Below are 12,890 nucleotides of genomic sequence, written 5' to 3' on the forward strand. Positions count from 1 at the left end.
GGTACACGAATCGGTATGCGGCTCCAAAAGCCCACATCGATCTGACAACTGCGACTTGGCTTATACAGGCGTTGCCGACCGCTGCGCTGTATTCTGGCTGTTTACATATCTCTGTATTTAGATATACATGTCTAGACCAGTTTCTTTGGCGCTTCAGTGCACCTTGCGGTGAGGCAAGTCCTCCGTCGGCAGTTACGGAAGCGGCAGAGAGGGGTGGCAGCAGTCTCTCCTCAATTTCATCGAACGTTACGTCAGGTACTGGCCCCAGTCGGCATAAAAAGCCGGGAAACTGTTCATCATTACAGTGTAGCCGAAAAGGACATTTCTGCCGATATGTGCTTTGAGAAACTTGATCTCTAACAATAAAATAGAAGGATTTGGTAGCAGGTAACCGAACATTTCTTCATCCATACTTCAAATTAAACAAAACCACAGAAACGTATCTTCCTTAAATCAGAGTAAACTGTGTAACTAAAACTGCATCTAAATATATGTACTCTGTAAGCCACCCCATAGGCGTACCAATGTCAGTTCTCCCCTCTCTTGTTCTAGAGGAGAATGTTATGTGAAAAACGGTTGTTGGTACGCATCTGTCCCAGCTGAAATCTTTCAGATATTTTTTCATTATCTTTTCACGAAATCGAAGCAGGAAACGTCCACTTAGAAAAATTATACATGACTGTGCTTAAACTCACACACAATATTTTTTTGCGCAACGCAATCTGACTTTCAATAATCCCTACAAGAGAATGGCCCTGACTAAATTAACCTATACGTTTCACAAATCACTTACCTCACAAAAATCTTCGTTACTCGAACTACTGCAATACAGCGAGCGCCACTACTGCCAGCTAAATAAGAGATTCAAAGGACTGAAGGCACTAACTACTGATAGGCATAGTTAGCAATAGAAAGATTTCGATAGAGAACAAACAATGTATTTACCTTAATAGTGTTCAAAAGTCATATATATATATATATATATATATATATATATATATATAATATCAATCCATGATATTCAATATTAAAAATTTACTCTTTCTGATGGGCACACGTCCAGATCATCCGCTTTCAAAATTCCACCATCTCTCTCCCCACATCCACCAGTGCTGGCGGCTCACCTCCAACTGCGCAACGCTACGCGGTGTTAACAGCCAACTGCCCAACACTACAATAGCTAATATTCCAACAATGAAAACCAGCCACAGACTTCACACAGCAATGCCAGTGATTTTCATACAGAATGCTACGTGGCGTTACCAACATAAAAACCGAAACAACCTACTTACCATCCTCCTAGCAACGTACGCTTTTGGAATTTTAACAGCGAAGTATGTTGTGAAACATGTTTTCCTTATAGCGTCAGCCATTATAGTTGGATCAACATCACCGTGACGACTTCGCACTCACTAAACAAGCCTGTGAAGAAATTTGCTGCTCCTCTTTGGGTCTTCTGTATCTCATTTACCATCCTTTCATCAAGCAAGACTCCCAGACTAACGAGTAATACTCAGGCATTCCTCAGTAAGAGGTTTCATTAGCTATCTCCTTTGCGGGTTGACCATACTTTCTGGGTATTTCCAAAAGCAACTCAGTCTAACATCTGCCTTTGCTATTATTGTTTTCATGCCGATGTTCCACTTTAAATCGCTTCGCGTGTATACTTTCAGATAATTTATGGATGTAACTGTTTTCTGTGACTTTTTGACAATCACGTACTCATACAATTTTAGCACAAGCACAATACATAACACCAGTTCATCTTTAGCGTCGATTTCCCATCATGCACCAATTTCGGCTGGATTTCTCGTATTTAGTAACAATTTTCTAACACTGCAACTTCTCTGTATACTGGTGGTAATGAATGACGTATATGTAGAAAGAGATGCAAATACGGAATTCAATGTATTCCGTAATAGATTTGTGTCAGTTTTCGAAAGTTAATTTCCTAATGCGTTATCCAGAACGTCCACTATAAAAACAAGCAGCCATGCATATCGAAAGGGATTCAAATGTCACGTAAGAGGAAGAGCGAAATTTATATGACACAATAATTCATCAACCAGTTTTACTTGCATTCTACAAAAAAGACTGGTATATTTTGGACTGTTTGGCCCTGGGCAGAGTGTCACAGAGATGCTGAAGAAACTGAACTGCCAGAATATTTAAAATAGACGTAAACTATACCGAGGAAACCTACTTTGAAAATTTCAAAAACCGGTTTTAAATTATGACACCAGTAATGTACTAACTATGCCCTACATGTAACTAACCTATCGATTGTGAGAACAAAATTAGATTAATTACAATATGCTCTGAGCCATTTAAACACTCGTTCTTCCATGCTCCATACGTGAACCCTAATAACCGATACAGTGGGATGTACCCACTGCGAAACACTTCACAGTGGTTTGCACATTAAAAATGTAAATGTAGATGTAACTGGTCTTTGATAATACTTCAACTTAATTTGGTTTTATTAGCTGATTATTGGAATATAGTAGCGTAATTACGAAAAAGACATACTAGTACAGATGTTATCGACTGCAACACTTTCACATTTCAATATGATTTTTTCTCCTGGATACAGACCATAATGTAACTTGGAACATTTTTTATTAATTTTTTTTTTTGCTTCGGGAATAACATTACTTTCCTGAAGTAACTTTTTTTCGTTTCATAAAAATGCTGCAGCAAATAAAACGTGAACGTCTAAAAAAAAATTTAGAAGAATGTTCCAAGTTCCAAGAGACAAGTATCTCACATTTGTGTAACACCAATTTACTTAGCGTACCACAGCCTGGATTCCAGAAGGGTTGTGCGACTAACTATTTTCGCATTCACTTACCACATGTTAGAAACATTAAATAATAAAATATACCCCGCTGGTATCTTTTTTTTACCTTTCCAAATGTTTGATTGTGTAGATTATGTTCTGCCCTAGAAAACTTCAGTTTTATTGAACTGACGGCTTTACACACAGCCAGCTCGTGTGGCCGAGAGGTTCTAGGCGCTTCAGTGAGGAACCGTTCGACCACTACGGTTGCAGGTTCGAATCGTGCCTCGGGCATGGCTGTATGTGATGTCCTTAGGTTAGTTAGGTTTAAGTAGTTCTAAGTTCTAGAGGACTCAGATGTTAAGTCCCATAGTGCTGAGAGCCATTTTCTTTACACACAACTGTTCTGAATCATACCTAAAAAATTCAATACAAAAAGTTGTGCTGAATAAATCAGACAAAGTTGGAACGAGAAATAATTTCAGTTTCTGGGGAGAAATAACGGAGTGTGTGCCACATATTACAATTTTGGGTCCACTGGAGGTCCTTATATATTTGAATAACTTTGCATTTAATGATCATCAATCGCAATTGGTATTTTTTTTCAGACAATACCTGTGTTATAAAAAATTCCATCAGAGAGAAATCTGCAGAAGAGACTGTTAATAATTTTAAGACGAATGCAATCAATGATTCAATGAACATGGACTCTCCCCAAATTTTGATAAAAAATGCTATATTAAGTTCTATACAACAGAGTCATGTCAGTGTAGCAGGTTAACAGGAGTCCTTTAACAGAGCATATCATTGCAAATTTTTTGCGTGTAGATTATCATTAATGCATGAACTGGAGGAAGCATATTATTGATCTGCTCAAAAAACTAAGTTCAGCTACTTCCCCTCTTTGTTTAACATACAACTTCTTGATATTTTGCACGTCTCTACCCAATAAAGTAGCATGGAATAATCATAAAAAAAGTGCTGATTGTGCAAAATCAGCAAGTAAGACTAATATGTGATTTTTACCTGCAGTCGGCATGTAGGTTCCTCTGCTTCGGGCAGTTTGGCATTTTAACTACACCATCGCAATACATATATCCGCTAATGTAATTTATTCATAAATAATCAGCCATAATTTGACTAGAATAATAGCGTCCATACATGCAACACTAGAGAGAAAATTATCTTTACTACTCACTATTAAATCTGTCCGTGGTTCAGAAAGGAGTTCAGTATGAAACAACAAAAAGTTTTGATTCTTTTCCCAATAATAGAAATCGTCTGACAGGCAACAAAGCAAGTTTAAAGTGTTGCCTAAAATAATTTCTCCTGGACAACTTTTAAATTTATTTCAGAAGTCGTAACCTGTGAGGAACTAGTTTTTAAATGTAGTCGCATTAATAGGACACAAAATTTAAACTGACTTACAGCACAGCTATTTGATAAAAAAGGCGCGCAAATGACCTTTAGAACATATAACAAACTACCTAACAAACAGCAGTACCATTGGCGAACAGCATTGTGGAATTTGCGATGTTACCCACCATTTCAGACTGTAATGGTCCTTCCTTGCAGTACACCCACAATTACTTTTACATCTGATTTCTCATCGTGACATGCTCTGTTTTATTTGCAAGGAACCCTTTAATCCTATTTGTGTACATAGGCAAGTAAGTTCATGTAAAACATTAGGCTTGAAACATTGTTACATCATGCTGATATACAACGCTAGAATCAACACCCGGCCCTGTTCATTTGCGTTTGACTCCACAGTAGCAGCGTATCGTGATATTACACTGTGCTCCCCAGTTTATCTTTCCCTCTTCGAAGTTGCTACTAAGCGTTTTCTGTAAGTACAGCCACTGAATATTATCACCGGTCCACCGAAAGGGCCTTCACCCTCGCCCACTATTGTGCGCCACCAATATTAACCCGCGCAGGAGATCCTGTCAAGAGGCTTAAGGGAGGCTTAGGTAGGAGCCAAGAGAGGTGGTAGACGGATCGAAGCTCCGCTTCCGGGTAACAGCGCAATGTGTACGCAGAATCAGAGATTGCCGTGTTTCTTCGTGGGTCACAAGTCGTTGCTGGCAAGGGGCTGAGCATTTGAGTAACAGGTGAAGGGCGAAGCTGAAAAATGTGGACTGGTGAGTGAGCGAGCGCACTGCTCTTTTGGGAGATGGGCTCGGCTGAAGTGGGGATTGTAGTGAGGAAGGGAAGAAAGACCTGGTTGCGGATCCACTAATTAATTCTAATTAATAATTCTGTAGTTGTTGTTGTTGTTGCAGGCGGCGGCGCGAGCAGCGACGGGCTGCAGGGCCCCGTGTTCCTGCAGGAGCCGCCGCACCGCGCAGACTTCTCCAACTCGACCGGCGTGGCGCTGCAGTGCTCCGCCCACGGGAACCCGCCGCCGGTGAGTCGCGTGCCGGCAGCCGAGCACGGGCCCCAGTGTGCAAACACACGGGGCCTACTCCCTTTGCTCCGAGCCCTGGGTATTTACTGACTGCTATGGCGAGAGTTGCCGGACGTAGGAAAGATACACTAGCGGCAGGTGGTTTGGATGCAGTTCTCTGTAGAGAACCGAGTTAGCTGGCGCCTGAGCTTGTAGATTCCTTTCGGTGGTTTTATCTCGCGCCACTTGTTATCTTTGCTACTGTGAAACACATGTAATGAAAAAGTGGTCTTTGTTCTTAAGCTATGCATTTTAGAGCCCATGTTTACGAAAAGACGCTTGATAAAGTGAATCGAAACAAACTATGGGAAATTTTAAGAAACAGAGGGATTTCATCTCATCTTATGAGCACTGTACAGGGTTTATATATGGATAAAAAAATACAAATAAAAATAGCAGGCAGCAGACATAATATGGCTGAAATAAACCAGGGAGTTATATGAGGGTGTCCCCATTACCCATTGTTTTTAATGCTTATATCGACGATGTGACCAGAACTTGATTACAGACAATAAAAAATATAAAATTAACGACGTGAATATTAGTACACTACTTTTTGCTGATTATCAAGTAATTATTAGTTAGAATGAAAATGACTTACAAGAAGCTGTCTTTAATTTAAATAAAATAGCCAGAGAATACAATGTGAATGTCTCCATCACAAACACAAAATCAATGGAATTTTTAGGACATCTACCCTTGCGAGTTGATACTGAAATTTACAAGCACATCATAGAGCAAGTTGATGCATATAAATATATAGGGTGCAGTAGTACAGACAATGCAAGCAATGAAACAAAATCTAAGTTAGACGTGTGTAACTATTTCTATGGAACTTTGTGGAGAACATTGGAGAAGAAAGTCCACAGAGATATTCTACTAAAGTTCTATAACAACAAGCAATCCGTCTTCAGGCCACGAGTGGCCTACCGGGACCATCCGACCGCCGTGTCATCCCCCGTGCAGGATGCGGATAGGAGGGGAGTAGGGTCAGCACACCGCTCTCCAGGTCGTAAGATGGTATTCTTGTCCGAAGTCGCTACTATTCGGTCGAGTAGCTCCTCAATTGGCATCACGAGGCTGAGTGCACCCAGAAAAATGGCAGCAGCGCATGGCGGCGTGGATGGTCACCCATCCAAGTGTTGACCACGCTCGACAGTGCTTAACTTCGGTGACCTCACTGGAACCGGTGTATCCACGTCTGCATGGCCGTTGCCTAAAGTTCTATAAGGTCACGGATATACCAAGGCTGCTATAATGATGCGGAAATCGGAGTATTGTGAAGAGAGATGAAAAGATAATACTAGCACCTAAAATGAATTGCCTTAGATACGTGGGTGGATATACTTTGATACATAAAAGGAGAAATGATGGCATCCGTGCTGAAGTGAATATACAAAACGTAATTGTCATAATAAAACAATATCAGTTTAGATGTGAGAAAAAAGAGACCGTATTACTGATGCAAGAATCACTAAATCCATAAAACAATATAAACCAAGAGGCAAAAGAATTTTAGGAACACCAACTAAGAGATGGCTTGACCAAACCTGAAGGAGAAGGACGGACCACAAGGTCCAGTCCTTGATGTAGATGTGTGTGTGTGTGTGTGTGTGTGTGTGTGTGTGTGTGTGTGTGTGTGTGTGTGTTCACTCGACAATTTTTCCTTGTTTTTGTCCTTACTACCTCCTCCCAAAAATATGAGAAGCAAGGAGATTCCAATAGAAGATCTGTGTTTCACAGTATGTAAGATGAACAAGTGCTCATACAGGGTGTTTCAAAAATGACCGATGTATTTGAAACGACAATAAAAACTAAACGATCAGCGATAGAAATACACCGTTTGTTGCAATATGCTTGGGACAACAGTACATTTTCAGGCGGACAAACTTTCGAAATTACAGTAGTTACAATTTTCAACAACAGATGGCGCTGCAGGTGATGTGAAAGATATAGAAGACAACGCAGTCTGTGGGTGCGCCATTCTGTACGTCGTCTTTCTGCTGTAAGCGTGTGCTATTCACAACGTGCCAGTGTGCTGTGGACAACATGGTTTATTCCTTAGAACAGAGGATTTTTTTGGTGTTGGAATTCCACCGCCTAGAACACAGTGTTGTTGCAACAAGACGAAGTTTTCAACGGAGGTTTAATGTAACCAAAGCACCGAAAAGCGATACAATAAAGGATCTGTTTGAAAAATTTCCACGGACTGGGCACGTGACGGATGAACGTGCTGGAAAGGTAGGGCGACCGCGTACGACAACCACAGAGGGCAACGCGCAGCTAGTGCAGCAGGTGATCCAACAGCGGCCTCGGGTTTCCGTTCGCCGTGTTGCAGCTGCGGTCCAAATGACGCCAACGTCCACGTATTGTCTCATGCACCAGAGTTTACACCTCTATCCATACAAAATTCAAACGCGGCAACCCCTCAGCGCCGCCACCATTGCTGCACGAGAGACATTCGCTAACGATATAGTGCACAGGATTGATGACGGCGATATGCACGTGGGCAGCATTTGGTTTACTGACGAAGCTTATTTTTACTTGGACGGCTTCGTCAATAAACAGAACTGGCTCATATGGGGAACCGAAAAGCCCCATGTTGCAGTCCTATCGTCCCTGCATCCTCAAAAAGTACTGATCTGGGCCGCCATTTCTTCCAAAGGAATCATTGGCCCATTTTTCAGATCCGAAACGATTACTGCATCACGCTAGCTGGACATTCTTCGTGAATTTGTGGCGGTACAAACTGCCTTAGACGACACTGCGAACACCTCGTGGTTTATGCAAGATGGTGCCAGGCCACATCGCACAGCCGACGTCTTTAATTTCCTGAATGAATGTTTCGATGATCGTGTGATTGCTTTGGGCTATCCGGAACATACAGGAGGCGGCGTGTATTGGCCTCCCTATTCGCCAGACATGAACCCCTGTGACTTATTTCTGTGGGGACACTTGAAAGACCAGGTGTACCGCCAGAATCCAGAAACAATTGAACAGCTGAAGCAGTACATCTCTTCTGTATGTAAAGCCATTCCGCCAGACACGTTGTCAAAGATTTCGGGTAATTTCATTCAGAGACTACGCCATATTATTGCTACGCATGGTGGATATGTGGAAAATATCGTACTATAGAGTTTCCCAGACCGCAGCGCCATCTGTTGTTGACAATTGTAACTACTGTAATTTCGAAAGTTTGTCTGCGTGAAAATGTACTGTTGTCCCAAGCATATTGCAACAAACGGTGTATTTCTATCGCTGCTCGTTTAGTTTATATTGCCGTTTCAAATATACCGGTCATTTTTGAAACACCCTGTAGCTTCTAAGGTATCCATTTAGAGCCCATGTTTACTAGATCATTTTGTTTCGAATCGTTGTTCCTACCCTTCCTTGAATATCGAATATTCCTCCAGGGACATCACATACAGGGTGAATCACTAAAACTTCTATCGCAAATATTGTGGAAATGGAAAGTGTTCTTGATACGCAGTTTTCACAGAATGAACTTGTGCTCAGGGGATCGTATTGTTAACCTATCAACAAATTGTAGTAATGGAATGTGTATTTTTTGTGTAAACTTACACTTTTTAAATGTAACAATGCCTGTTGTCTTTAACACCCTAAAAGTAGGGTAAATATGGAATTTAGTGTTGTCTGCTGCATTTCTAGTTATGAGTCGTATACATTTTGCAACATTCCCACACCGACACTTGTGCAGTACGTGTGGTAACACACATTGAAGAACAACACAAGTGCGTACACCAGTTAAGTGGATTCTGGCCAGTAATGAGACAACTGACCATCACAGGTTGTGTTCAAAATGATCTCCGGCAGCGGAAGTACACTATTCCTGTCTAGTATGCAATGATTGCCACAAAGGTGCTAGAACTTTAGCGGAGATGTCAAAGCAGGCTGCAGTAATACGTCGTTGCATATCATCGGGTGTAAATGATATGTCCATGTAGAAAGCATATTTCAGCTTTCCCTACGGTAAAAAAATATGCTGGCGTCAAATTCTGGGAACGGACCAGTCAAGCTACAGGACCTTAGCTATCAATCCAACGATTTGGAAACAATTCGTAAGACACACTGTAGTACTTCGAGCGCTATGGGCTGGACAGCCATCATGATAATACCACAGGATCCTCTGTATTTATAAACCATATCGCCCACTCATGACCTACTACTTGGACTGTCACTCACTGAGTGGCAAGTCGCATTGTACTCAAGGAACATACGAGCACGCAAAGTAAGTATAACAACTTTTCATCTAGAAACTACGCCGGTTGAACGGCACAACAAGTGTTCCTGTGGAAACTTTTCAAAATATGGTATATCGTAAACAACTCACATTAGAAATTTGCAACAAACACTTTTAGTTTTTTAATGTCAATAGGCATTGTTCCATGCATCACGCCTTTCATGCGACGGCCAGCATCTATGGAAAGGTTTATTACCCATCGCAAACAAAATTATTTTTAAAACTGGAATTTTACGTGCCCATCCGACGAAGCGGTCCAAAATTAGTCTAGTGCGATATTCGTTTTGTCCGTATTTATTAACAGGGACAGTAAATCACCGTGGATAACGAGTACTCCATCAGCGTCAGCACTGTTCTGGCCTGCACTGACTGCTATACAGAACATTAGTGATCAGTCGCCACTGGAGTACCGGTAACTCTTCATGTATTACTGTCCCTGGTAATACACATCGGTAAAAGGCGTATCGCACTAGACCAATCTGGTAACACCCTATAGAATGGACACGTAACATTCCAATTTAAAAATCAGTTTGTTTGAAACGGGAAACAAGGCAATGCACCCCATCGACGTTGGGCGTCTCATGAAACATGTGAACAGCATTACTTGTTTGGGCTGACAGAAGCTACAGGTTGCAAAAACGAAATTGTAAATATCTGTCGAAACATCGGTCAAAATGCGCCTGCGCCTGACGAGTCTTAGGAGAGGCATCTGTTACTAAACACCCCTAAAGATGTAAACAACCATGCATGAGCAGCGCATATTAGACGGAGGGGTTCAGACAGCCGATCAGTTCCAGTCATTCCACCAGGAAGCAGGTACAGGGCTCGTGTTGTCTGTAGTGCAACCATGCGACCGCGCAATGTTACTTTGTGCCAGGAAGGGTGCTCAATAAGGAAAGTGTCCAGGCGTCTCTGAGTGAACCGAAGCGATGATGTTCGGACATGAAGGAGATACAGAGAGACAGGAACTGTCTATGACATTCCTTGCTCAGGCCGCCCAGGGGCTACTACTGCAGTGGATGACAGCTACCTACGGATTATGGCTCGGAGGGTCGTTGACGGCAACGCCACCATGTTGAATAATGCTTTTCGTGCAGCCACAGGACGTCGTGTTATGACTCAAACTGTGCGCAATAGGCGAGGTCTAGCTTTGCAACTACACCATACATCACGGTACAAATGGGCACAACAAAATGTTGAATGGACCGCTCAGGATTGACATCACGTTCTGTTCAGCGATGATTGTCACATATACCTTCAACCAGACAATTATCGGCGACGTGTCTGGAGGCAACCCGGTCAGACAGAACGCCTTAGACTTACTGTCCAGAGATGCAACTAGGTGGAGGTTTCCTGCTGTTTTGGGGTAGCATTATGTGGGGCCGACGTACGCCGCTGGCGGACATGGAAGGCGCTGTAACGACTGTATGATATGTGAATGCCATCCTCCGACCGCTAGTGCAACAATATCGGCAGCGTATTGGCGAGGCATTCGTCTTCATGGACGACCATTCGCGTCCCCATCGTGCACATCTTGTGAATGACTTCCTTCAGGATAACGACATCGCTCGTCTAGAGAGGCCAGCATGTTCTCCAGATGTGAATCTTGTCGAATATGCCTGGGAAAGATTAAAATGGGCTGCTTATGGACGACGTGACCCACCAACCACTCTGACGGATTTACGCCGGATCACCGTTGAGGAATGAGACGATCTGGACCAACAGTGCCATGATGAACTAGTGAATAGTATACCACGACGAATACAGGCATACATCAATGCAAGAGGACATGCTACTGGATATTAGGGGTACCGGTGTATACTGCAATCTGGACCACCACCTCTGAAGGTTTTACTGTGTGGTGATACAACGTGCATTGAGAGGTTTTCAAGAGTAATAAAAAGGGCGTGTGTGTGTTGTGAGGCGAGCTTTTCAAGCGGTCACGTCTGTTTGTTCTGTAACCTTCCGTAACGGCAGCGCCCATCGACAGTCCGGCCACATGCGAAGTGTCATTCGTTTCATCCGTTGGAGCTCATGCGACGAGGGAAATAATAAATTGAGTGGCCTGTTCTGAAGCTCTTCAATGGCATCGTTGCGCCATCCAAAGCTAGGGGTCAAATGTTATCGGAAAATGTGTTTCTGATTCATGATATCGTGCGACCTCATGCAACAGCACGAAAACAGCATGAACATCGCCGTCTTAAGTGCGAAATCTTTGCACATCCCCCTTACAGCCTTGATTTGGCACCAAGTGATTTACACTTATCCCTGAAGCTAAAAGAATTCTTTGGTGGAAAGAGACATTAAACAACCAGTGACATCATGGCTCAAACCTTTGACAGTAGATAAGTACAAAATGGAAACCGAAAACTTGACTCCGCGCCACAAGTGCCTTGACAACTATGGCGACTACACTGAAAAATAAAACTACTCTGACTTATTAAAAAAGATTTGTGTCGATATCCTTTGTTTCTATTTAGTTATGCGGAAACTTTCTTTACTTTCTGGATAACTCTCGTACATATAGGATGTAACGTGTATAAGTGAAGATATATATGTATTGTTGACTGAGGACGGTCTACGTAGCAGCATCCATAGCGCCTGTTGTAGTGTTTATTTTATCATCAGATTTTTGTGTATTACTTATTGTGCTGCCTACCTGCATTTACGCTTTCGTTGATGCATCATGGTAACTACAGTTGCCTATGTTTTTGTTTTTGTCTTTTTTGCACATAATCGTAGTTCAGCTCCCAACTTTAAACGAACCTTAAGATATGCACATCATTAGCTGATTAGCTCTAGTTGTGGCATTATGTCTGCACTTGCTCGTTTCCTTATACCAATCTTGTATAGGCACTATGAACCACATGTTAACATTTAAAACTTCGTTTTGCATTAATGGATTCATTATTGTGTTAGATATTTTTCGTGTGTCTTGTAGGACCACAACAAAATTCTACATACATCTTACTTTTAACGCTACTAAATAATGCGATACTTATAAGTATGTACTATTCTCTAAGTTTTTAAATTTATCATTCTTAAATTTTAATGTCCTTATATGATTTCGACTTGTTTGTGGTATGTTTTTCCAAACAGCTTTCTGAGTAAGTTCGCTAGCTACCTGAAACTAGTATAAAAATAACATTTCTTTTGTACAACTGGTTGCTGATTGTTTCAAAAAATAAACAACATTACGTTAGTATTTACCTCATTTGTAGACCAATAATTATAGCTGTTAAGAGGACAAGGTTTTTGGTTAGTTAGTCCATCTAACTACATGTGGCAAGAGCAAGGCATTAGTGCTTATTTTCCCCTGAAGAACAGGTAAGGCATTGAATTGTGACCACCTGGATGCGAAACCGTTAGACTATCCCGACAGGCGCAGTCCACGTAGTAGT

General features: G+C 41.9%; 1 protein-coding gene across 1 annotated transcript in view; it reads left to right on the forward strand.

The window, feature by feature from the left end:
- The window catches only part of LOC126335917 (Down syndrome cell adhesion molecule-like protein Dscam2), a 935,428-nt gene that overhangs the window by 147,355 nt on the left and 775,183 nt on the right, over positions 1–12,890 (forward strand). Inside the window, exon 3 of the mRNA XM_049999390.1 lies at positions 5,065–5,189. Coding sequence (XP_049855347.1) covers positions 5,065–5,189 — 125 coding nt within the window. The remainder of the gene's footprint in view (positions 1–5,064; positions 5,190–12,890) is intronic.

This window comes from Schistocerca gregaria, chromosome 2 (genome assembly GCF_023897955.1).
Source record: "Schistocerca gregaria isolate iqSchGreg1 chromosome 2, iqSchGreg1.2, whole genome shotgun sequence".
NCBI classification, from domain to species: Eukaryota; Metazoa; Arthropoda; class Insecta; order Orthoptera; family Acrididae; genus Schistocerca; species Schistocerca gregaria.